General features: G+C 41.7%; 1 protein-coding gene across 1 annotated transcript in view; it reads left to right on the top strand.

Annotated features, from left to right (window-relative positions):
• The window catches only part of cpne7 (copine VII), a 64,304-nt gene that overhangs the window by 28,380 nt on the left and 8,424 nt on the right, over nucleotides 1-27,500 (top strand). Inside the window, exons 7-12 of the mRNA XM_027136615.2 lie at nucleotide 1; nucleotides 108-206; nucleotides 2,149-2,235; nucleotides 6,110-6,169; nucleotides 8,214-8,347; nucleotides 27,400-27,454. The exon at nucleotide 1 is cut by the window's left edge and continues 89 nt beyond it. Of these exons, the coding sequence (XP_026992416.1) occupies nucleotide 1; nucleotides 108-206; nucleotides 2,149-2,235; nucleotides 6,110-6,169; nucleotides 8,214-8,347; nucleotides 27,400-27,454 (436 nt within the window). The remainder of the gene's footprint in view (nucleotides 2-107; nucleotides 207-2,148; nucleotides 2,236-6,109; nucleotides 6,170-8,213; nucleotides 8,348-27,399; nucleotides 27,455-27,500) is intronic.

Below are 27,500 nucleotides of genomic sequence, written 5' to 3'. Positions count from 1 at the left end.
GGTGCGTGTACTGTAGTGAACGAGAAGAATCAAGACACCAGTAAAGATTCGTAAACAGTGAATCTAGTGTGTCATCTGAAATAACGGTCCCGGGTGTCGACCCACAGTGCCTGGTGTGGGATTATGATTCGAGAGGGAAGCATGACTTCATTGGCGAGTTTTACACCACGTTCAAAGAGATGCAGAAAGCTTCTGGAGAAAACAAGGTCAGTGTGAGACGTCATGAATGAACCACATTTCCTCCAGTTAGACATCAGAAGCCAAAGGAAGTGGTGTGACACACACACACACACACACACACACACACACACACACACACACACACACACACCACAAAGCTAGAAAGCAAGAATGTCTTTTAAAATAAGATTAAATTTTGCAGACTGTCTTCTGGACACGATTTCATTGTCTTTTTTTTCCTGGGTAAAACTCATCAGTCATCATATTTTTTTTTCTAAATTTAAAAGAAACGTGTGTTATATAAAAGGTTGCTTTCGGTTGTTTACTGACATTTTCATCTTTTATCATTTTTATTTGTTGGAATGGTAACGTTTCAAAATGTTTTATTGTTTTATAAATATTAGTTGTTTTTTTTATTCATTTATTACATTATTTCTTTTTCTTTTATTATATTATTTATGTTGTATTTTATAAATCTGACTGAGAAGAGATTGAACAGTGTTGATTTGATTGTTTAAAATTAGGATAATTGTGTACGTTGTTTCTGCTTGTTGTGAAAGCGGAACACTATATAATTCAGGAGTAAACCACGTTGGAGGTGTGCTGTTATAGGAAACTAATCAGTGATTGGAGGAGAGTTGAAACTCAGTCACTGTTTCCACCCTGATGTTAAAGGTGGGGTCTCCATTGTTTGAGAAATGCTTCAGAAAACTGAGTCGATACGACAAACTAAACAAAAACAAAACAAATGTGTAGCCAATGAGCAGAAAGGGGCGGGGCTTGTCGATATGGGCGGAGAGAGCGTTCGGTGCGCATGTGTGACATTATCAGAAAGCGGTTTTAACATCGACATGGAGGATAAAAACAAAGAAAGAAAGAGAAGAAAGACTTACGATAAGGACAAGAAGTAGGACGTGTTAATATAGGATCAGCTTTCCAGCGCTGGAGAGAACTGAAGGAGCAGGAAGTCGGCCACATATTCACAGGTTGGAGTTTCCCGAGTCAATAACTCCTGAGCTAAACGCTGTTACTACACAAATAACACCTCTTTTCTATCGTAGTAATGTAGAGAGGCAGCTACAACCGCGTTTTGTGTAGTAACAGCGTTTAGCTCAGGAGTTATCGACTCGGGAAACTCCGACCTGTGAATATGTGGCCGACTTTACTTAAGACGCCGAGGCGCTTTTTTCCTTCTCGATAGGTGAGTAACGTTGGTTTTGCTTTGTTACACAGAACTAATATATGCCTTTGTCCTTTACATCATTATGCTTGTGTGGCATTTTTGCTTGTTTGTTTATCTACAATCGTATTGTTCTTCCCTTCAGCTATGATAAAGACACGTTTCTTTCCGTCAGTCCCGGGTTACGTATGTTTGTGTGGGCGGAGCTATCGATACAGGGGTGGGACTTGTTTGGGTTAGGGGCGTGTTTGTTTTGGGGATTTCAAATGTCAACGAAGACCCCACCTTTAATTATTTTTTTTCTCATGGCAAAAGCACCACAAAAAGTGTTTTATTCCTAAGAGTTACTCTTGGATCTTAAAAATCTAGGAAATTAATAAAGACCTAAAGAAATTAATAAAGTTCAGATTTGAGAAAAATATATTAAAATTGTACTTTTTTATTTTTATTGGTGAATTTATGGAGTTTTTCACAAAAACAGATGTTGCTAGTATTTGTTAAAACTACACATCATGTTTACTAGCTTGTTAGAATGTATTACGTTATATATTTTGCATTGTGCTAAAAGGGGTCACAAAGTGTAGAATTTCTCTTCATAGCTTTATTTTGTTCAGTAGTTACAATCTCGAATAATAGAGTAAGATAATTGACTAGAATTAGCTTTGTAGTAAGCGCAGCTAGCTACTAATGTCAGACGCTGTCTTAGAAGTTTAAATAAATCATGTAACATTATGAAGTTTCTGAAGCATCTCAGCTTTGTTCTCCACTCTCTTGCTGTGCTCCTGAAGGTCACATGGGACTGCGTGAACCCAAAGTACAAAGTAAAGAAGAAGAACTACAAAAACTCTGGCCTGGTCATCCTCACAGATCTGAAGGTAGGAGGCAGGAGTGTGAAGGTGTCAGCCTGAGATACACACATACACTCCTGTAGTATGTGTGTGTGTGTGTGTGTGTGTGTAGGCCTATAATACAACACAAGTGTGTGTGTAGTGTAGTGCAGTGAATGTGTCAGCTTGAGGCATAGCATAGAAGTGTGTGTGGCTCCAGACAGAGCCCAGGTCTGTGCGTGTGTGTGTGTGTGTGTAGGTTTTCCATCATCTCGCTCTGCTGATGCTCATTTTATCATGGTTTTGGGTTCATTGAGAAAGGAATCAGTACGTAATTCCGTGTGGGTTGCAGTCAGATGAACAGAAAGGAGAATATGGAGCTTAAACAGAAATTTGAACACTAATTTTTACATAATACTTTTCAGAAACAGAATTTTTATCATGTTTTAATGCTTAAAAGTGAAAATTATTTTAAAAAAATGATCTCTCTGTTAAACTGACCTGCGTCTGGATTTGGACTGTTTGAATTGTGAATTCTTATTTATACTGTAACGATTCATCCATCCATTTGTCCATCTGTCCGTCCGTCCATCCGTCTGTCGTCCATCCATCCGTATGTCAATTCATCCACCCATCTATCCATCCTTATGTCAATCCATCCATCCATCCATCCATATGTCAATTCATCCACCCATCTATCCACCATCCATCCATGAGTCATATAAATACCAGGTAAGCAAATAATGTTTGAGTTCATGTTTTGACTATTAATTATTAATTAACGCATAAACTCACCATACACACGACATTTCGGATGCTATTAACATCGTACCTTTTTATAAGGACACATTTTCCTCCTTTGTTTTTTATTTTAAATGAGCGACTTGTATCTTGCATAAAGAAAACCACATGCATAAGTATAGAGGTCATATTGAGGGAAATACACAGTGAGGAATAGGACTGTCTTAAAGAGCTCTGCTGTCAAATCTAAGAAAAGACAAACTGACTGAGATCGAGTCTTAAGGGAGTCGAGTCCAAGTCAAGATGGCAAGAGCAGGACTAAAGGCCATTAAGTTCTTTACTCCAGTCGATGGTGTCATGGACAATCCCCTTCCAGACTACCAGAGAGAAGAGAGCATGTGCTGGCCTGTGTTCCTGCTAATTAGCTCCACGATATATGTTTTAACCGTCCGTCCCTTTTTTTCTGAAGAATTGTTATCGTGTGTGTTGTTACTGTTGTTTTGTGTCTGTCTTGGGAGTCACTTGTGTTTATGTCGTGGTTTATATCCTTGGTCCAATCTCGTAAATATAAAGGACGGATCTAAAGTGGTTTTCCACAATGAAGCCATAGAAGAACATACTTTTGGTTCCCGGAAGAACCTTCAAGAAAGTGGTTCATAAAATAACTCTTTTTTTTTTTAGTGCCACAAAGAACCTTTCATGCAGAAACATTGAACTTGATGTCGAAGGCTTCTGACAGAGAATCATTGTTTAGCACATTTTTCATTTTTTCTTTCCTTTTGCTTGTTTTTGTTTTAGTTGTTGGGTTTAAACAATGGGCTTCATTTGTGTATCAGATAACCAGAGAAGCCGATTCACCAAGTCCAGAGAAGTCTGTGGAAAAGTTTGAATAAAGTCAGGAATACACACAGGGAGCACGGTGGCTTAGTGGTTAGCACGTTCGCCTCACACCTCCAGGGTCGGGGGTTCGATTCCCGTCTCCGCCTTGTGTGTGTGGAGTTTGCATGTTCTCCCCGTGCCTCGGGGGTTTCCTCCGGGTACTCCGGTTTCCTCCCCCGGTCCAAAGACATGCATGGTAGGTTGATTGGCATCTCTGGAAAATTGTCCATAGTGTGTGTGTGAGTGAATGAGAGTGTGTGTGTGCCCTGTGATGGGTTGGCACTCCGTCCAGGGTGTATCCTGCCTCGATGCCCGATGACACCTGAGATAGGCACAGGCTCCCCGAGACCTGAGAGTAGAAAGGAATACACACACCACACTTCAGACCCTCGACATGACAACAGATTCCTACACAGTCTGGAGTACGAAGAATTTCTCAGTTCCACCTAATCCTGATTCTGACCTTGGACAGAATTAAACACAGTCTTCTTGGATGATTTTGGCTCTTGAGCTAGGAGTATTAAACTATTTCAGTGTTACAGCCTCACTATACACTCTCAACCTCAAGTCTGACTCGGGCCCCAATTTAATAAAAGTCAGGAATCAGTGGACATGGGAGTTTTATTTCCTCAAAGCAATTACATAGCAAAACTTTAGAAAGGTCAAAATGATTGTCTGAGTTTTTTTTATATAGTATTAAACCCTGAGGGAACTGGTCCGCACTTGACATTCGTCACTGTCAGAACTCCACAAAGTGCTTATTACTTTTGCTAAAATGACTCGATAATGAGCTGATAGATCAAGTTGTTAACTATTAAATCGTATCGTATCGGACAGTTCGGTACAAAGCTCTTGATTTGATATCCCTTCTGATCAAACGATACATTTGACAGACTGTAATGAAGCCTTAACGAACAGCCCTTCTTTTGAAACAGAAGCTTGCTCCTTATTTAGAATTAGGAAAGGCTGTAAAAAGCACACTTCCCTTTGCTTATGCAAGCTAATACAGTAGCATGCTAGTCAGCGCTTTGGTTTATGCAGCAAGCTACTGAAAAAAGCAAATTATGACATAATAGGATAGGGTTAGTGTAGGGTTGGTGTAGAGATAGGGTTAGTGTAGGGTTAGGGTAGGTGTGGGGTAGGTGTAGAGATACGGTTGGTGTAGGGTTAGGGTTAGTGTAGGGTTAGGGTTAGTGTGGGGTTGGTGAAGAGATACGGCTGGTGTAGAAATAGGGTTAGTGTAGGGTTAGGGTTAGTGTGGGGTTGGTGAAGAGATACGGTTGGTGTAGGGTTAGGGTAGGTGTGTGGTTGGTTTAGGGTTAGGGTTAGTGTGGGGTTGGTGTAGAGATAGGGTTAGTGTAGGGTTAGGGTTAGTGTGGGGTCGGTGTAAGGTTGTTGTAGGGTTAGGGTTAGTGTGCGGTTGGTTTAGGGTTAGGGTTAGTGTGGGGTTGGTGTAGAGATAGGGTTAGTGTAGGGTTAGGGTTAGTGTGGGGTTGGTGTAGGGTTAGGGTTAATGTGGGGTTGGGTTGGTGTAGAGATAGGGTTAGTGTAGGGTTAGGGTTAGTGTGGGGTTGGTGTAGGGTTAGGGTTAGTGTGGGGTTGGTGTAAGGTTGGTGTAGGGTTAGGGTTAGTGTCGGGTTGGTGTAGACATAGGGTTAGTGTATGGTTAGGGTTAGTGTGGGGTTGGTGTAAGGTTGGTGTAGGGTTGGTGTAGATATAGGGTTGGTGGTGGGTTGTTTAGAGATAGTGTAGGGTTAGGGTTAGTGTAGGGTTGGTGTAAGGTTGGTATAGGGTTAGGGTGTAGGGATGGTGTAGCAGTAGGGTTAGTGTAGGGTTAGTGTAGAGTTAGAGGTTAGTGTACAGTTAGGGTTGATGTAGGGTTAAATTCAGGGTTGTTAAAAGTGTGGGATTTAAAACACATGTTTGAGCTATTTGAGGCTCCAAAACACATCAGCCAGGAAAATGTATGTTTTCTTCCCAATTTAAAACAGGGTTTGGATTAATTAAAAAAAAGGTTGGAAAATTAAGAGGGTTGAGGTGCCACGTTGGGAGTAAATTATTAAAAATCTGTCTGTTTCTGTGTTTTGTAGATGTATTTCTGATGGAATTTTTATCAAACCTGGAACAATCTGGATAGAGAGCCAATAATAACGTCAAATAATTCAAACAAACTTGAAATCCAGGACCTACAAAATGCATGGCATTGATTTTAAATTGTGTTTATTGTCACAAGACTTCAAAGCTTCCGCATTTGTTGTTTATCTCACCAGGTGAGATTAATGCTGAGTTCTCTGTTCCACAGCTCCACAGAGTTTACTCCTTCTTGGACTACATCATGGGTGGATGCCAGATTCACTTCACAGTAAGTACTTTGCCAAAATGCAAATTCAAGCTTACTTCTAAACAATGAGGAATCCATTCTCAGCCCGCTAACGCATGCACATTTGTACTCTGTTCTGCGTCGGCTTTTCTCATCACATTCGCTTACTCTACTGATGAAACCCTCACTACAGCACATCATCAGTCCGGCTTGGTTTTCCCCAGAGTGTGAAAGTGAATCATTGTTGCTGGAAAATGTCCTGCTAGAAGCAAAGGCATGAATGAATTCAAAGCTCCTTCAGTCATCAACCAAACTAGTAGAGGAATATTTATGGATTAAACAATATGAAAGAATTTGTTTTGTTGAAGTTTTACAGCTCCAGGGTTCCTGGTTCAATCCTAACCTTAGGATAAAATGATCGTCTTTGTGGAGTTTTGGATGTCCTCCACATATCCGTATCGTTTTGAGACGCCATTCAGCCTACAAAACATGTCTTTGGAATGGACAACATGCAAATTCCACACACACACACACACACACACCGAGCAAGGCAGGAAATTGAACCCATAACCCTAATCACTTTTCAATTGTACCACCTAACATTCAACACTTTATTCATTCATTCATTCATCTTCTACCGCTTATCCGAACTTCTCGGGTCACGGGGAGCCTGTGTCTATCTCAGGCGTCATCGGGCATCGAGGCAGGATACACCCTGGACGGAGTGCCAACCCATCACAGGGCACACACACTCTCATTCACTCACACACACACACTACGGACAATTTTCCAGAGATGCCAATCAACCTACCATGCATGTCTTTGGACCGGGGGAGGAAACCGGAGGAAACCCCCGAGGCAAACTCCATGCAAACTCCACACACAAGGCAGAGGCGCATTCAACACTTTAATATATTAAATTTAATAAGAAAGAAAGTAAATAATGAATACAGATATTTTCTGTACAATTAACATCTTAGGGCCTTTTTACACCCGGTCACTTCATGTGTTGTCTCTGATCCGATATCTATCTGATTTGTTAAAACTGTAACGTTTACATCAGGCCACATAAACGCGTCTCGGCGAATCGGATATCGATCCGATCTTTCTACTCCCGCCCAAAATGCTAATATATTTGACCTCATTTCCGGGGTAATTGAAATGGAACACGCTTTGGTGTCTGTGGTTGCTACAAAAAACAGCATTTACTGTTTGCTGCATTTTCACTGGCGGCAGCAGTGCATTTTAAGACCCAACGAAACGCCTGGGTGAAAGATCGGAGGGAAAACGTATTTGTTTCGAGTCACCTGCGAGTGACGTAGTTCCGTTTGGGAGGAGTTTAGCGCTGACGTATGTGGCTTGAACAACCACATTCATTTACACCTGTCCAGTTTCATCTGAAACGCGTCCCAGACCACCTCCTGAAGGGGTTTGTACCATCGGGTTTATATCCGTCTCCAAAACGTTTCGGAGGGCATTTAGACCTGGTCTTTTTACCGTCGGGTAGATATCGGATCACAGAAAACACAGGAAGTGACCAGGGGTAAAATGCCCCTTAGTCTCCACCGTTAGCACTCTAACAGTTAGAGGTGCAGCTGTAACTTTCCATCATCTTCAGGACAGACTTTATTTACTTAAGAGAAAAAAGGCTGCTGAAGGTACTGCTATAATGTAAGTGATAACAGGAGCGAACTTCCCCGGACGTCTCCCAGCGTTAACATTTACATTTACTTTTATTCTGCGCCTAATTGTTTAATTCAATTAGGAAACAGTACAACAAATTTTACACTGTTTTGAATTCTACACATGAGTAGTGTTGTGTTTTTCAGATTTAATGCTACAGATATATTTTAACAGTGGTTCTGCTTCTCATACAGCTTCACCGAAGACGCACCATCTGACTGATTAGACTTTCTGAGACAGACTCAGTTACATACACACGAGACAGGTTTCCCGCAGCAACACTCGCTCATTAGATTATTTACTAAGTTCCAGCTCTAAAATAGGACCTGGCAGTGACTTCCTGTGTCACGTCTTATTCGAGACGTTAACAGGTCGATGTCTGACGACGTGTCTCTTCCTCCAGGTTGCCATCGATTTCACGGCGTCAAACGGAGACCCTCGCAATAGCTGCTCACTCCACTACATCAACCCGTACCAGCCCAACGAGTACCTGAAGGCTTTGATAGCTGTGGGTGAGATCTGCCAGGATTATGACAGGTAATCCTGATTCCCGCTCTGCTGGAAAGAGCTGATCTATATGAAATAAAGTGTGTGGGGAAATTGAGTTGGGATTTTCTATATAACAGATCTTAAGTCGAATTTACGGCACCTTTCGCATCGGGTCCGGAACGTGTGGAGAATTTTCCAGTGATGTTATTGAAAGATGATTCAGGAAAGATGTGTGGAATTGGATTGAAGGATTGAAGAATTTTATGTCATTAATTGCTTTCTATGCGAATGTCATTTACCAAGGTTTACAAAAGTTCAAATCAACTCGGTGTAAGAACGGTTGCCAAGAATCGATTTAAAGCTTCAGGATCTGAACCCTCTTATTACTGGATTTGTGCCAGATATGACATGATGAATGGAAAGGATCGTAAGTCGTTTCCAGTGTGTAATATGAAGTCCTACTGTTTTTTGATGACATCACCCAGATTAATATCAAATACTGAAAATAAATTTGTTTTCATGGTGTTGCTTTCTGTAAGGTGGTGTTTGTTAAATGTCTATTTATGGAAGGAGTCTCCGATATCAGTGCTTTGTTTCAGCTGGAAGTGAAGCGACACCTTTGTTGAGGTTCTACCAAACAGCCTGCACCTTTTGATCAAAGTAGGTGTGAAGGATCATAAAAAAAACCCAAAAGATTGCTTATATAATCAGTGGGAAATTTGACTGGACACTAATTCAGTGTAAACAGGTAAAAGATAACAAATTTATTTCCCGATTTTTGTATGGATTTTGTATGACATTTATACTGAAGTTTACCTTCATGTGGTAACCGTAACTGTTTCATCACACCATCCCATTTTATTTTATATCCTGACTGTTTTTGTATTTTTGTTGTTCCGAGATTCTAAGAGCGTCTTTTTTGTTCTCCTTAACTTTGTCGTGTATTCGATCAGACTTTCGCTTGTTTTTATCCAACTTCAGCTAATTATTCGACGTGACGTATTTCTTTCCTTGTTCGGCTACGTCCCGGTTTTCACCTGATGAGACTGAAGCGCTCTTCAGATTCTGATTGGGTCTCTGTTGCTAGGCAACTATTCTTAACATTTTAAGACTGTAGAGGTTTGTCAAGGCGATGTGGAGTTAAACGCTGTCTTTCTGGTGTTTCATAACCCCGCGGCGAAAGCCATGATAACCTCTCATCTAAATTTCGTAGTGTGAAATGTTTCTCTAGCGGCGATTACGAGCGAGGATTTAGTGAAACTATAACCTGGGGTTAAGCTCAGTGTGAAACACTTTAAATTAATACACACTGTATAATCTGCTATAATGGGGTCACGGAGTCTTAGTGGTTAGCACGTTCGCCTCACACCTCCAGGGTTGGGGGTTCGATTCCCACCTCCGCCTTGTGTGTGTGGAGTTTGCATGTTCTCCCCGTGCCTCGGGGGTTTCCTCCTGGTACTCCGGTTTCCTCCCCCGGTCCAAAGACATGCATGGTAGGTTGATTGGCATCTCTGGAAAATTGTCCGTAGTGTGTGTGAGTGAATGAGAGTGTGTGTGTGCCCTGTGATGGGTTGGCACTCCGTCCAGGGTGTATCCTGCCTCGATGCCCGATGACGCCTGAGATAGGCACAGGCTCCCCGTGACCCGAGAAGTTCGGATAAGCGGTAGAGAATGAGTGAATGAATGAATCTGCTATAATCATTTTTTTCCAACCAAGTTTAATTACACGTTTAGATTATGTTTGTAAACCGAACAACCGACATGACTGAAATATATTATTTACACTACAAAAAGTGTGACTTTCCCATCCTCGTTCGAATATCAGTGCAGTCCAGAGCTCTTCTCATAAGTCCTCGGCCTGTTCATTCCTGCCAAAACAAGATTAAGTGAAACAACTGATATGCCCATCAAGTCTGAGGAGAGGACTCGAGGGAAATATCCAGTTAACTCGACTAGAAGCTCTGCTGGTATTTTTACGTGGTGGTTTGTTTCTCTGCCACACTGCATGCTGTGCTGCTGCTCTCATTGTCAGAGCTGTTGGCTGATGAGCCCCGAGCGTCCTGACAGGTTGTGAAGGTGTTGACGGGCGGTCTGATCACATGACCGGCCACACACAAGTCTTTTTTTTCCTCCTCTGGGCTCGGTCCTAACAACAACCCATGCGGCATGTAGTCTTGGCAGACGCCAGAGCTTGGGATGGTCCCCATGCCAGCGTGGCTTATTAGAGACTTCCAGCCCTGACAACACTCGTTCCCACAGGAGCCGGAGCCGTATTAGTGCAGAATTCAGGCCAAAATGAATGTCTCACTTAGGTTGGTTGCTTGTTAGAGCTGAAACACTGGGCCATGTAGCTGATTATCATTTCCTTCTGCGTCTCTCATTTTCGACATTCAATAAAGCTGATTTATGTTCAGGTTTTACTTCAGTATTTACTCCAGAATCAGGCTTCGCATGCAGAAATGATTTGTGCTCTGTTCAGGTTATTAATCAAATCAAATACTAATGCATGTAGTTTGTGTTTTTTTAAGGTTATGATACTTTTCTCAAATTACAGCAGTCTTTAAACAAAAGATGTTCACTGTTCAAATGAATGGACAAGTGATTGAATTTTACAGAATCTGCCTTTTTAATTGTACTAAAATCTCAAACACTTTTTCTTTAAGTTACTTATTCTTTTCAAATTGTTGACAACCATGAGAAAGGACTTAAGAAGCCTATGTTAAAGTTAAAAATAAATAAAAAAGCTTATATGATGATACAACGGGGGGGCATGGTGGCTTAGTGGTTAGCACGTTCGCCTCACACCTCCAGGGTTGGGGGTTCGATTCCCACCTCCACCTTGTGTGTGTGGAGTTTGCATGTTCTCCCCGTGCCTCGGGGGTTTCTTCCGGGTACTCCGGTTTCCTCCCCCGGTCCAAAGACATGCATGGTAGGTTGATTGGCATCTCTGGAAAATTGTCTGTAGTGTGTGAGTGTGTGAGTGAATGAGAGTGTGTGTGTGCCCTGTGATGGGTTAGCACTCCGTCCAGGGTGTATCCTGCCTCGATGCCCGATGACGCCTGAGATAGGCACAGGCTCCCCGTGACCCGAGAAGTTCGGATAAGTGGTAGAAGATGAGTGAATGAATATTATGATACACTGTATGAGTGTTTGAGAGCACAATTAACAATCACAGCAACTGTCTTTCTCTCAAAATCACCTCAAAATAATTGACACCCATAAAAGAATTGTGTTTCTCCAAATATGGACAGTAGGGGTGCCATTACTTTTAAAACCAGCACTTTAAGAAACCTGAGAACAGCTAAATAATACTATCTCAAAAAAAAAGTCATGATAGACACGATGTTATTCACGGTGTGATATTAAAACAGGAGACAATGTTGTGAATAATAATCAGAACATCACGATGACGTACTGTAGGAATGACGAGGTGATAAGTGTGGAACTGAAGTCAGTTGTCAGTATGTTACTGTAATGATTGCGTTCATCGCTGCAAATTAACAACACGGCTTCAGCAGTCAGTATTTGATGGTTTATAAAATAGTACTTGATGCAGCACATCCGCTATTTTATAGTTTATTATTATATTTATTTTTTTATCAGTTGTACCAGTACACTGGCGTCCTATCAGACGTTTTCTCTCGGTATAAACAGTCGTCCCACGTCGTGTCTGTGAGTCTGATCTAAAATAAATCGTTCTTTCGGCGTGTTTTAGACGTGTGTTTTTCCCTCTGTTGATGATCTTACACTGAATTTTAGTGATGAAGAGAAACCTGAGCCGCTTTTTAGACGAACAAACACTCGGAGCTTCTCAGAGAGCAGAAATGGGTTTGATACCAACATTTACTCTGAACATACAAACATCTGTGTGGAAGAAAAAGAAGCGTTTTTGTTTTTCTGGATCTTTTCTATAAAAATATCACCTCTAGTGTTGTAGAGAAAAAACAGAAATACAGCGATCCCTCGTTTATCGCGGTTAATGGGGACCGGACCCCCTCACGATAGGTGAAAATCTGTGAAGTAGTATCGGCCCTAAGTTTGACCTTTTCACTGATGGTCATCATCTTCCTCTTCCTCTTGGGCTCATTAGAGGAATGTTTCGCAGGGGCACGGCGCTTAGGAGGCATCGTAAGGGCTTAACGAAAAGTTAATTTCGAACACGATACGCGAGACACGGTTGACAGCGTGAACGAGAGTGGCGAGATACGACAAGGGAAGAAGCTGGGAGAGGATGCGATGATGCACAGCCAATCGGCTCAGATCTCACGCCGGGAACCAATCACGTGCCGCGTCTGAGTGCCCGTGGGTATGTACAAAGCCTCTGAGAGAGTTCCTCTCCTTGTCTGGCATCCTGGGAAACTGTTTTTATTTTTATTTTTCGATTAATATTTTTGTAGTGAAGAAACTCTACAAAGTCTTAAATCCTGAGTGTCTACTTTCATATGAGCTTCACATTAACACCACTGTGGAGTGAGACACGAGGAAGACGTTCGGTCATCGACACGGTCACAATAAAACAGCCATAAATGAACATCGGCTTATTTTGGTTTGATGTTCACTACAGCTGTTAAACTGTGTGTATATTTTTCTCATTCGACTTGATGAATCCAAAGACAGATTTAAAGCTTAACACAAAGCTTTGTCTTAATGCCTTTGTTTTAAAATAGAATCAGAGTTCAGGAGGTAGACATTTTGGGCTCAGGATGTTCGAAGTCCTCCAGCGTTGGCCTCCTACGCTGTGTGTGGGCTGCTCGCTCGAAGCGTTTCTGCCACACACACCAGGTGAAAACCTGCAGATAAATTTGGTGCCGCTTGTAGGATGCAGGAATTGTTTGCCCCCGAGCTGCCCACAAGAGCACAACACAAAACAAGTGAGAATGAGATGAGACAAGACTGTCCGGGAAAATCTCCATATTTATCAGCTTCTCATTAGCAGCCCTGTGGCTTTTTTCTCTCTCTCACAGCTGGTTCTGTGAATTATAGACGTCACATGACTTCCCGAGGAGGAAGTGCGATCTGTCTGTGTCTCGTTATCAGACGTCTCATCTGTGACTTCGGTCCTGCTACACAAAATAACACAAATACCCGATTGTACTTAAGACCCAATATAATATCATACAGCTGAATTATTGCCACCCTTCAAGCAAATGAACAATTTATTTATTTATTTATATATTTATTTATTTATTGCCTAGATCATTTTTATTAAACAGTTCTTCTTTAATGTAAAATACCGTCTTTCAGAATCACGTCAGAATTGTTGACGTCCTTGAAAAATTCCTAGTTTCACCAAATATGGCTGATGGGGTGCCATTACTTTTGAAACTAGCGTTGTATTGAAGAAAACTGCACAAAACAGAATGTACAATTTAAAGTCTTTAAATAATAATATCTCTAAAAACATCAGAAATATTATTTTTATTTTGTTACATTTTCAACTGTATTGTAGAGGATAAAATTGCACTATTAACTAAGTTAAGTACAAATACCATTTCTTCTTAATTTTTACATTTATTCATTTTTTTCTCCATAACATGTCAAACTATTGACGGTCGTCCTCGATAAAGGACACGATTTAACCAAGATAAATCAGAAATCAGAAAAAGACTGTAGCACTTTAAGGTGGGGTCTCCGATATTCGAGAAATGCTTCAGAAAACTGAGTCGGGACCACAAACTAAAAATCAAAACAAAAATCAAAACAAACGTGTAGCCAATGAGCAGAAAGGGGCGGGTCAATATGGGCGGAGAGAGTGTTCAGTGCGCATGTGTGACATTAGCATAAAGGGGCGTGTCTTGTCAATATGGGCGGAGAGAGTGTTCAGTGCGCATGTGTGACATTAGCATAAAGGGGTGTGTCTTGTCAATATGGGCAGAGAGCGTTCAGTGCGCATGTGTGACATTAGCATAAAGGGGCGTGTCTTGTCGATATGGGCGGAGAGAGTGTTCAGTGCGCATGTGTGACATTAGCATAAAGGGGTGTGTCTTGTCAATATGGGCAGAGAGCGTTCAGTGCGCATGTGTGACATTAGCATAAAGGGGCGTGTCTTGTCAATATGGGCGGAGAGAGTGTTCAGTGCGCATGTGTGACATTAGCATAAAGGGGTGTGTTTTGTCAATATGGGCGGAGAGAGCGTTCAGTGCGCATGTGTGACATTAGCATAAAGGGGTGTGTTTTGTCAATATGGGCAGAGAGAGCGTTCAGTGCGCATGTGTGACATTAGCATAAAGGGGCATGTCTTGTCAATATGGGCGGAGAGAGTGTTCAGTGCGCATGTGTGACATTAGCAGAAAGCGGTTTTAACATCGACATGGAGGATAAAAACAAAGAAAGAAAGAGAAGAAAGACTTACGATAAGGACAAGAAGTAGGACGTGTTAATATAGGATCAGCTTTCCAGCGCTGGAGAGAACTGAAGGAGCAGGAAGTTGGCCACATATTCACAGGTTGGAGTTTCCCGAGTCAATAACTCCTGAGCTAAACGCTGTTACTACACAAATAACACCTCTTTTCTATCGTAGTAATGTAGAGAGGCAGCTACAACCGCATTCTACTTCTTGCCTTATCGTAAGTCTTTCTTCTCTTTCTTTCTTTGTTTTTATCCTCCATGTCAATGTTAAAACCGCTTTCTGCTAATGTCACACATGCGCACTGAACACTCTCTCCGCCCATATTGACAAGACACGCCTCTTTCTGCTCATTGGCTACACGTTTGTTTTGATTTTTAGTTTCTGGTCCCGATTCAGTTTTCTGAAGCATTTCTCAAACATCGGAGACGCCGCCTTTAAGGAAAACTGAATGTTGGAGACATTTTTTTAATCTCATAGGCACATTACAATAATATTGCGAATAATATTTTAGAATGGATTTATTTAATTTAGTCATCTGAAAAAGTTATAGTGCTATAGCAGAGGATTTCTCAAATTATAGGGGTGCCAATACTTTTGAAACCAGCATTACGCAGAAAACTACACAATAATCGGTAATTAATTGATTAATAAGGGGAGCACGGTGGCTTAGTGGTTAGCACGTTCGCCTCACACCTCCAGGGTCGGGGTTCGATTCCCACCTCCGCCTTGTGTGTGTGGAGTTTGCATGTTCTCCCCGTGCCTCGGGGGTTTCCTCCGGGTACTCCGGTTTCCTCCTTCGGTCAAAAGACGTGCATGGTAGGTTGATTGGCATCTCTGGAAAATTGTCTGTAGTGTGTGAGTGTGTGTGTGAATGAGTGTGTGTATGTGCCCTGTGATGGGTTGGCACTCCGTCCAGGGTGTATCCTGCCTCGATGCCCCATGACGCCTGAGATAGGCACAGGCTCCCCGTGACCCGAGAAGTTCGGATAAGCGGTAGAAGATGAGTGAATGAGTAATTGATTAATAATGTTTTAATTACAAATCAAATGATCACTAATTTCCTGGGTTTATTTTATATATTCATCCACTTTTTTATTTTAGCCAGAAGATTTAGGGTTGACTGTAAAATATAAAAATAAATAAATAAATAAATCAATACAATCGATCGTTCTTGCTCCATCTCCTAGACAAATTAAAATTGATTCCCCATTTGCAGGAAAATAAATGTGTAAAAAAATTAAAAACCTGGCAGGAATATATGAAGACCTATAATGTTACATGAACGTTAAAAAACATCTGAATTTCCTTTATGTTCAGAATAAATTCCTTTCAGATATGTTCATGAATCCATGCTAATGTCGTACTGTACTGATACGTTGCTAAGAGACCAGAATGCAAAGCTTCTAGACGTGTGTATCTCTGATGTCATGTACACAGAAGAGAGTGGACAGTGTTCTCCTCTGGGTCTACAGTATGTTACACCGTCCTGTGATGCAGCATGAGCAGATGTTCTTGATGTCTCAGAGGAAGCACACGTCAGACTTGGTTACATGTAAGGAGAGAGCTGAGTGCTGGCTAGGAATTGGTGCGTGAGTAAAATAAAGAGAAAATATTTTTATGTACTTATGTGTACATGTATGTTTGCCTCGTACCTCTAGGGTTGTGGGTTTGATTCCCGTCTCTGCTCTGTGTGTGGAGTCTGAACATTCTCCCCATTCATCAGGGGTTTCTCCGGGTTTCCTCCTCCAGTCCAGAGATGTGCATTGTAGGCTGATTGGCATCTCTGAATTGATTATAGTGTGTGTGTGTGTGTGTGTGTGTGTGTGTGTGTGTGTGTGTGTGTGTGTGTGTGTGTGTGTGTGTGATTGGCACCCATTAAAGGCAGGGTCCCTGATTTTTGAGAAATGCTTCAGAAAACCGAGTCGGGCCGAATAATAAACAAAAATCAAAACAAACGTGTAGCCAATGAGCAGAAAGGGGCGGGGCTTGTCGATATGGGCGGAGAGAGTGTTCAGTGCGCATGTGTGACATTAGCAGAAAGCGGTTTTAACATCGACATGGAGGATAAAAACAAAGAAAGAAAGAGAAGAAAGACTTACGATAAGGACAAGAAGTAGGACGTGTTAATATAGGATCAGCTTTCCAGCGCTGGAGAGAACTGAAGGAGCAGGAAGTCGGCCACATATTCACAGGTTGGAGTTTCCCGAGTCAATAACTCCTGAGCTAAACGCTGTTACTACACAAATAACACCTCTTTATCTATCGTAGTAATGTAGAGAGGCAGCTACAACCGCGTTTTGTGTAGTAACAGCGTTTAGCTCAGGAGTTATCGACTCGGGAAACTCCGACCTGTGAATATGTGGCCGACTTTACTTAAGACGCCGAGGCGCTTTTTTCCTTCTCGATAGGTGAGTAACGTTGGTTTTGCTTTGTTACACAGAACTAATATATGCCTTTGTCCTTTACATCATTATGCTTGTGTGGCATTTTTGCTTGTTTGTTTATCTACAATCGTATTGTTCTTCCCTTCAGCTATGATAAAGACACGTTTCTTTCTGTTAGTCGCCCGGGTTACGTATGTATGTGTGGGCGGAGCTATCGATACAGGGGTGGGACCCGTTTGGGTTAGGGGCGTGTTTGTTTTGGTGATTTCAAATGTCAACAATGGCTTTCAAACATCGGAGACCTCACCTTTAAATTGTGCCCCGGTTCCTCCAGGTTCCCCATGACCTTATGTAGAGATAAGATCTACCAAGTATCAGCACAAACTAAAAAAACATAACTACAGTCTTTTAATCGCTTCTTTATTGGAATATTTCTGCTCTTCAGTTCCTGACCTGTTGCTTCACTGTGGTGTTTTTTAGTTCTGCGTTTCTCTCGTTCTCAGGAGATTTAACACACAAAATAACATGGAGTACATCGTTTCATTTATAATCCTGAAAAGGGCTAGGTGATCATTTCATCTTGTTCCATGCAAGCAATGACACTTAGGAGAATTTTGTTATTAAAGAATAATGAGAGAGAAATAAAATGTCATTAAAATCTGATTATAGGACGATTAAGGATTCTTTAATCATTAATCATTTTTTGTGTGTTCTCATGTAATGGATATTTTAATATGTATACATGGTCGAGTGTGTGTGTGTGTGTGTGTGTGGGGGGGGGGGGGGTTGTGTGTGTATGTGTCCATGTGTGTCTCTTTGTGTATTCTTCATCCACCAGCAGATAATAACGGGTGCCAAGATTTCACCTGGCCTCCGGCACCGTGACTCACCGTGACTCACCTCCCGAAACGTCGGGAAAATAATTAACTAATCTGGATTCGCCTCTTCGCTCGAGATGCACTTTATTTCTGCATTTGTTCTGATCTCTTGTCAGAGCAAATGTGCTTTTGGCTGAGAGATTCATGACTAATTTCTGGCCATCGCTCTTCCTCGGCTTGCCGCAGGTTGATCCTCTGGGCTTTCATTAAAAGCTGTATTTGCCCGTTTACAGCTGTGAGGCACATCTGCTCCGGGAGGCGTGTCCAGGTGCCGTGACTTCCTGCTCGCCTCCTGTGCCTGATTTTTTTTCCCTGTGAGACTTCATGTGGGAAAAACATTGTACTGTTGAGGAGAAACATGAAAAGAGCACACTGTGTATAAACTCACAAAGATTTTTTGCTTCTGGTCTTAATCGATCGAGAGTTTTAGTGTGATCTTGTTTGAAAACGCCTAACAAAAGAAAACTAGATTTGTAAAGTTCGTCGTGACAAACTTTGATGTTGGCTTTGACGGTGCAAGTATTCGCAAAGGACGGTGCTTTTTGGAAGCGAGTGGACATAAGGGTTAGTGTTACTTTTGGATTCAAGTGGACAGAAAGCTAGGGTGCCAAAACATTTGAAATAAGTGGAGACGAGCATGTAACATCATCCATATACTCTTGAGGAAGTTCCCCTTATTGTTCTGAGTGTTTTGATATGTCACATGTCCATGTCGTAAAAGGTTTTTTGATTTTGCATATCTTGGGGGCGGGGCTACGGGACAACCGAAAGGCCAGTCGGTACACCAATTTAAACCTTTGTTCAGAGTGTCACCCTAAAGGAGCTGGCTTTAGGTGTAGAGAGTTCGAAAGCTTGCCGAGTTATAAACCTCCAGAATGTATAATGGGAGTCTATGGGATAAAAGGCCATTTTGAGACCCGGTACCGGAAGTACCGGTACTCGGATCGCTTAGAAAAGTAATAGCGTAAAACTTCAGACCGGCGTCTACAACATATCCGAATTTGGTGCATGTAGCTCGAAAGCCGTAGGAGGAGTTACTATTGGTAAATTTTTGTCTAAGCTTAAATAGGAGAACAGAATGTTGGCTTCTACAAAGCGACATAATAATAAGTGGAATATCAGATGTTAATATTTAAATTAAATTCTTGGACAAAATGCATCAACGTCGTCCGATCGCTAAAAGGGACGTAGTTCACTCCACCCGTTTTAACTGGAGACTAAAAAGCAGCACGAGTGTAAGAGAGGCTGAAAAAAGAAGTGGTTGTTACTCGTGTGGAAAGCGTTAGTCTGCGTGGGAGGAAGTCGCAGTTGTCAGAGCAGCTCGTGGATCTCAATCATGCTTTCGCTCATCAAACACAGTTGTGCTGTTAATCTCGACACGTACGCAGCATGCCGATGTGGCTGACGAGAAAATCCTAGCATGCAGAAGAAAACAGAATTTTACCCACATACGCTAAAACCTTAGCATTTGTTCTTCAGATGTGAAGCAAGAAACAAGGCTGGATTCATTTCAACAAAATTAGGTTCATTCTGTTGATACAAAGCTTTAGCAAAACCTCCATTGATGTGGAACCTGAGATCAGTCAAATATTTCACACACACACACACACACACACACACACACACACACACACACACACACACACACAATATTGTACTGTAGGATATACAGTATGTACACTAGTCAGTGCTGCTTTTGTGTAATGGCTTGTATTTTTTCTTTGGACTGTTTTCTTGTCTTGTATCTCACACTGTGTACAGCAGGTTGTACTGATACACTTTATGTGTCTAGGACTAACTTACTTCAGTCCTTATCTCTGTGTAGCTCTGGGTTGTTCTGTGTAGCTCTGTGTAGCTCTGTGTTTGTTCTATGTAGCGCTGTGTTTGTTCTATGTAGCTCTATGTAGCTCTGTGTAGCTCTGTGTTGTTCTGTGTAGATCTGTGTTTGTTCTGTGTAGCTCTGTGTTGTTCTATGTAGCTCTGTGTTTGTATTATGTAGCTCTGTGTTTGTATTATGTAGCTCTGTGTTGTTCTATGTAGCTCTGTGTTTGTTCTATGTAGCTCTGTGTTTGTTCTGTGTAGCTCTGGGTTGTTCTGTGTAGCTCTGTGTAGTTCTGTGTAACTCTGTGTTTGTTCTGTGTAGCTCTGTGTAGTTCTGTGTAACTCTGTGTTTGTTCTATGTAGCTCTGTGTAGTTCTGTGTAACTCTGTGTTGTTCTGTGTAGCTCTGTGTAGTTCTGTGTAACTCTGTGTTTGTTCTATGTAGCGCTGTGTTTGTTCTATGTAGCGCTGTGTTTGTTCTATGTAGCTCTATGTAGCTCTATGTAGCTCTGTGTAGCTCTGTGTTGTTCTGTGTAGATCTGTGTTTGTTCTGTGTAGCTCTGTGTTGTTCTATGTAGCTCTGTGTTTGTTCTATGTAGCTCTGTGTTTGTTCTATGTAGCTCTGTGTTTGTTCTATGTAGCTCTGTGTTTGTTCTATGTAGCTCTGTGTTGTTCTATGTAGCTCTGTGTTTGTTCTGTGTAGCTCTGTGTTTGTTCTATGTAGCTCTGTGTTGTTCTATGTAGCTCTGTGTTTGTTCTGTGTAGCTCTGTGTTTGTATTATGTAGCTTGTTCTATGTAGCTCTGTGTTGTTCTATGTAGCTCTGTGTTTGTTCTATGTAGCTCTGTGTTTGTTCTATGTAGCTCTGTGTTGTTCTATGTAGCTCTGTGTTGTTCTATGTAGCACTGTGTTTGTTCTATGTAGCTCTGTGTTTGTTCTATGTAGCTCTGTGTTGTTCTGTGTAGCTCTGTGTTTTTCTATGTAGTTCTGTGTTGTTCTATGTAGCTCTGTGTTGTTCTATGTAGCTCTGTGTAGCTCTGTGTTTGTTCTGTTTAGCTCTGTGTTTTTCTATGTAGCTCTGTGTTTGTTCTGTGTAGGTCCTGGAAGAACATTGTCTTATGTCACTATGTACTGTGTCAGATATATATATATACGGAATGACCATAAAAGCTTCTCGACTTCTTGACAACTTTTTAAAACACACACACACACACACACACACACACACACACACACACACACACACACACACACACACATAAATACTCAATATATTGCAGTTTCACATAATGCAGTTAAATGTTAATAAAAACATGTTGTACATCCCAAGTACAAAGTGAAATACTATTTCCTGACTCATAGAAAATGACAGGAAATGCTGTTTCCTCAGTCACAGAGAAGGAAATGGAATGTTGTAAATATTTTATTTTTGGACAGCAATTGTGTTTTGGTTATTTCTCAATTACTACCTCCTCCTTCTATTCTTTTATGTTAATTAGCACAGTCAATTAATCTTGCCAACATCCTGAACAGCGAGTGTGGTGTTACGAATACTTCAGTTGAGTTCAATCTTCAGCTAATGAAAGCGATGGTTAAATATCCGAAAGAGCCTGAAAGTCAAGCTCACTAATATAACGTAAGGATAATAAGCCAAAGTGCTCGTTTATTCCGTGCAGTTTCAGATCCGTGATTCTCGCACACGACGCCATGACGCAAGCATGGGAAATCACACCGCATCCACGAGAACCCGGGAGAACTCACAGCATTCTCCTTAAACCTGTTAATTTTATTAGGATGCCTAGGGGTCCGAGCACCAGAGGAATTTGAGCTGCAGTGATTATTTAATATGTTTATTACATCTCATAGAACCTTTCACCTGCTTTTAAAGAGTTCTCACTAATGATTAAGTGCTCCCTAGATTCTGATAAGTAACCGAGGAAAAATCTCGCTGTTTCTGAGTATTTCATGAAAAATAGAATACAGTGAAACCTCGAGATACGAGTGCATCGACATACGGATTTTTTGAGATACGAGCTGTGATTTGCCTTGAGATACGAACACATTTTTGAGATATGAGCATCCGAGCTGCCGCCACCGCTGCCGAAACAAAGATCCAGAACAACCACGTGTGAGACACGAACATCCCAGAAATAGTTGTTTAATGACACTTGCCTTACACATTTCTGAAACATTTTAAAAGGGAGGAAGAAACAAACCTCCTTTACAGGGTTTTATTAAAACGGCCGGCAGATGTTAGTGGCAAAAACAAGTGAAGAGAAAAGCGATGAAGAAAATGAAGCAAAATGAATGTAAAGAAAACAGAAATTGTAGCAATTAAGTTGAGTTAAGTTACGAGACGTTCAGTTAAGTTCGTTAATTTTAGGGAAGTTTAGTTAAGTTCCATTTAAGTGTAAAGTAGCATTAAGAGTGTACAGCAGCGATTAAGTGAACGAAAGTGAAAGTGTAATTCCTCCTAACTCCTCCGCCTGTTTACTCCTCCGCCTGTTTACTCCTCCTCCTCTTTACTCCTCTGCCTGTTTACTCCTCCTCCTCTTTACTCCTCTGCCTGTTTACTCCTCCGCCTGTTTACTCCTCCTCCTCTTTACTCCTCTGCCTGTTTACTCCTCCTCCTCTTTACTCCTCTGCCTGTTTACTCCTCCGTGCGCGTCTTCCGTTAACTCGAGTCATCTGATCTCCAAGGTAAATAATACATTTTATAGTAAAACCAGTTTATTTTTTTTAACCTTCTCTTTTATTACTGTATGTTTTATAACATATTTATCATTTATAAATACAGTACTGAACATTTATCATATTCAAAACACATAAAACAACCGGAGTGGAATTTTGCGAGCTGGAACGGATTAATGGGATTTCAATTCATTTAAACGGGGAAAATTGTTTTGAGATACGAGCAAAGTCACGGAACGAATTAAACTCGTATCTCGAGGCATCACTGTATTCTAATGAAGTGAAAAACTTTTACAGGAAAAGGAGCAAAAATCTGAAACGAATTGGATTTTCATTGTAAGTTGAACACCTCATGAAACTGGAGAAGTGGTGTATTCCTGTCTCACCCGCAGGCAGTGTTCCCAGGATAGAGAGCCGGCTGCGGCTGAATAAATAAACAAATTCAACAGAAGAAATGCGGGAAAATTCGATTGTATATGTCATTAATTTTTTGGATTAACCTGCAATATGCTTCTAACCTAGTTATATCATATAGTGTAAAAACTCACTATATCTTTTCCTGACCTCAGTAGTGTCCATGTGCTCTATTCCTGAATACTAAGAAGATCTGAGTTGTTATTAGTCTGTGCAGAAGACGTGTCTGCTGTCAGTCAGCCGAGAGCTGTGGATGGGATGTGTGTGAATGACAGAGATGGAGCTCAGCTCAGTCCTGACAGACACAAGCTTTTGTATTAAAAAATGAAAATTATTTTATACCCAGTGCGGTTTTATTGAATAATAAGGATGGAGGTCTGTATGAATGAATGTATGAATGTGTGTGTGCATGAATGTGTATATGAATGTGTGTGTGTGTGTATACTGTATGTCTATTTCTGTTGTGTGTATGTGTATTACTGTGTGTGCATATGTGTGTGGGTGTATGTGTGTGTGTGTGTGACTATGTATCTGTTTATGTTGATGTGTGTGTGTGTGTGTGCATATGTGTGTGTGTGTGTGTGTGTGTGCATGTGTGAGTGTATCTGTGTGTGACTGTATGTATCTGTGTATGTTGATGTGTGTGTGTGTGTGTGCATATGTGTGTGTGTGTGTGTGTCTTCTTACTGTGTGTGCATATGTGTGTGTGCATGTGTGGGTGTATCTTTGTGTGACTGTATCTGTGTATGTTGATGTGTGTGTATGTGTGTATCTGTGTGTGTGCATGAATGTGTGTGTGTGTGTATCTTTGTGTGTGTGTGTGCATGAATGTGTGTGTGTATGTGTGTATCTTTGTGTGTGTATGAATATGTGTGTGTGTGTGTGTGTGTGTGTGTGTGTGTGTATTACTGTGTGTGACTATATGTGTGTGTGCACATGTGTGGGTGTATCTGTGTGTGTGTGACTGTATCTGTGTACTGTTTGTTGATGTGTGTGTATTTGTGTATCTGTGTGTGTGTGTGTGTGTGTGTGTGTGTGTGTGTGTGTGTGTGTGTGTGTATTACTGTGTGTGACTGTATGTATCTGTGTATGTTGATGTGTGTGTGTGTATTACTGTGTGTGCATATGTGTGTGGGCATATGTGTGTGTGACTGTATGTATCTGTGTATGCTGATGTGTGTGTTTATGTGTGTATCTGTGAGTGTGTGTGTGCATGAATGTGTGTGCATGAATGTGTGTGTGTGTGTGTGTGTGTGTGTGTGTATTACTGTGTGTGACTGTATGTATCTGTGTATGTTGGTGTGTGTGTGTGTGTGTGTGTGTTTGTGTGTGTGTGTTGACAGTAAAGACCAGATGAATAAATGAATGAACAGAAGTTGTTACTCTGCACTCGATCGTCTCTGTCTTATTGTTTATAGTGAATTTGATCTCCTTTTGTCACTAGCAGTCAAACCCGTGTTGTAACGTTGGCTTGTTTGATCTGTCGAAGCATCTGTAGGCTTACACTCGATTGTCTTGTTCATTTTTGTAGTAATTCGATTCAGATTCCCTTTTCAGACGTTACACATACAATAAATTGACATTTTTGGAATACAAATCCGTCACCGACTTCCAAATCCGTATAGAGCAGTTTAGTTTTTAGTCCAGAACTCGATATGTTTTCCAGAGATAAAAGCAGGACAACGATTTAGACATGTTCGTATGATATAGATGATAACTGGGCACATCTTGAGGAGACCAACACGCTCCCTGAACACGAGAGTGCGATTTGAACGCTGCCCAGGTGTGTTCTGTGCCCCTGGTGTGTTGAACATCACAGCACTCGATCCTCTGCTCTGCTGCTTGCCCTGTTCTGAGCTGAGTGCAGAATCCTGCTGAGTGATTAGCCAAGTGCCCCTGCGGTGTCTTTCGCTCTTTTGCTTCTCTCCCTCCGGCGCTGCTTTCATCCCTCCACCATCCCATTACACATGACACATGCACGGTGAGCGCAGCAGCGAGCCACAGCGTCGTCGGCACCGAAGTCACGGCGGAGTCTCGTGGCGACTGATTGGAACAGAGGCTTGTGTGATTAGCTGTAGCCATTTTCATCTGGATGTGAAATCAGTGCAGTGGAGAAGCAGGAGTAGATTATGACAAGCGGCAGGCAGCCGGAGGAGATACAAAAGTGCCTGATGTTTCACTCGCATTCTCGTCCTGTTTTCACACTCGTGTGTCCGAAAATGGTCTGGGGTCAACTGAAATAAAATCAAAGGCTGTGTGAATGTGTAGAAGCGAGCTGCTCCTGGGATTAATGAATAATGTATAAATGTAATGTCCTTTATAATGTGTGTGTGTGTGTGTGTGTGTGTGTGTGTGTGTGTGTGTGTGTGTGTGTGTGACTGTGACTGTATGTATCTGTGTATGTTGATGTGTGTGTGTGTGTGTGTGTGTGTGTGTGTGTGTGTGTGTGTGTGTGTGTGTGTGTGTGACTGTGACTGTATGTATCTGTGTATGTTGATGTGTGTGTGTGTGTGTGTGTGTGTGTGTGTGTGTGTGGGTGTATCTGTGTGTGACTGTATGTATCTGTGTATGTTGATGTGTGTGTGTGTGTGTGTGTGGGTTGTTTCTGTGTGTGACTGTATGTATCTGTGTATGTTGATGAGTGTGAGTGTGTGTGTGCACGGATGTGTGTGTGTGTGTGTGTGTGTGTGTGTGTATTACTGTGTGTGCATATGTGTGTGTGTATCTGTGTATGACTGTATGTATCTGTGTATGTTGATGAGTGTGTGTGTGTGTGCACGGATGTGTGTGTGTGTGTGTGTGTGTGTGTGTGTGTGTGTGTGTGTGTGTGTGTGTGTGTGTGTGTGTGTGTGTATTACTGTGTGTGCATATGTGTGGGTGTATCTGTGTGTGACTGTATGTATCTGTGTATGTTGATGTGTGTGTCTGTGTATTACTGTGTGTGCATATGTGTGTGTGTGCATGATTGTGTGTGTGTGTGTGTGTGTGTGTGTGTGACTGTATGTGTCTGTGTATGTTGGTGTGTGTATGTGTGTGTTTATTACTGATTACTGTGTGTGACTGTATGTGTGTGTGACTGTATGTGTGTGTGTGTGTGTGTGTGTGTGTGTGTGTGTGTGTGTGTGTGTGTGCAGGATCTATTTATTGTGAAAATGTCCGAAAATGGTCTGGGGTCAATTGAAATAAAATGAACTGCTGTGTGAATGTGTAGCCGCTCCTGGGATTAATGTAGAATGTGATCGTCTTGCTCGTGTTTGTTCTAGCTCGTGTTTCATGATCATGTTTCTTGGCATGTTAGCTGGACAACACAATGGAAGGATGTCAAGGAGATAAATCTAGAACATTTAATCCTCTACAATAGCTTTATTTATATTGTATTTATGGGCTATAAAGCCATAAAGGACTAAAGCAGTGACGGGTGTAAAGAAGCGCTAATTCATCCGATATGTTAAGTTCACGTGTAAAAGGAGCTTTATTAACAACAATACAGCGATCGGTGCGATTTCTCCCTATTATTTATACTACAGGAATTTATTCATTCATTCATTCATTCATTTTCTACCGCTTATCCGAACTTCTCGGGTCACGGGGAGCCTGTGCCTATCTCAGGCGTCATTGTGCATCGAGGCAGGATACACCCTGGACGGAGTGCCAACCCATCACAGGGCACACACACTCTCATTCACTCACACACACACACACACACACACACTCACACACTATGGACAATTTCCCAGAGATGCCAATCAACCTACCATGCATGTCTTTGGACCGGGGGAGGAAACCGGAGTACCCGGAGGAAACCCCCGAGGCACGGGGAGAACATGCAAACTCCACACACACAAGGTGGAGGTGGGAATCGAACCCCCGACCCTGGAGGTGTGAGGCGAACGTGCTAACCTTTAAGCCACCGTGACCCCCGGGATTTATTCACGTAACAAACAAATCAAACCCATCATCCATTTATCTTGTCACGTGTCTTTTTTCCCCTCTTTCTTGAAGTTAATCAGACCAAACGAATGTCGAGAAACCACAAAGCGTATCCTGAGCGTATAAAAGAGCTTGTGCCGGAGACTCCTTCCATAAATATCAAGTACAAACAAAATCTCCACCAAGAAATCGTCCCCTCACAGACGTTTATCTCGGTTAAACGAGACGTTAATCGTGTAAGAAGAATCTCTGTGTTAGTATCAGATGATGATTATACACAAGTGCCTGTATAATAAGGATATCGTATTAAAATGAGCCCATTAATGTAAATCTGTGATGTGCTGGTGTAGAAACTGACCAATCAGAATCAAGAATTCAACAGGGGGAGGGGGGGGGGTGTGTTAGGGAGAGGTTAAACTGCCCCGCCCTTCTGCGAACGAGCTCGGAACGGACCCTTGTGTAACTGCGAAAGTGTCATTAATATCTGTGATTAAGTGAAATACGCATTCGTGCACCGGAGAGAAACCAGGCTTCCGTTCGCCTCGAGTGGAAAACGGTAATAAATGTATTTCAGTCTGAAAAGATCAAAAAAAAAAAAAAAAATGGAACACTTTCTGATTCTTCTCTTATCACAGTGACAAAAGGTTCTCGGCTCTGGGCTTCGGTGCTCGGATTCCACCCAATTATGAGGTAAGAGCGCGTTTCCTCTCATTCAGATTCATCTCTCGTCTTTGGA

This window comes from Tachysurus fulvidraco, chromosome 2 (assembly GCF_022655615.1).
Source record: "Tachysurus fulvidraco isolate hzauxx_2018 chromosome 2, HZAU_PFXX_2.0, whole genome shotgun sequence".
NCBI classification, from domain to species: Eukaryota; Metazoa; Chordata; class Actinopteri; order Siluriformes; family Bagridae; genus Tachysurus; species Tachysurus fulvidraco.
Note: the sequence above shows the minus strand (reverse complement) of the source record. Positions and strands in the feature narration are given on the sequence as shown.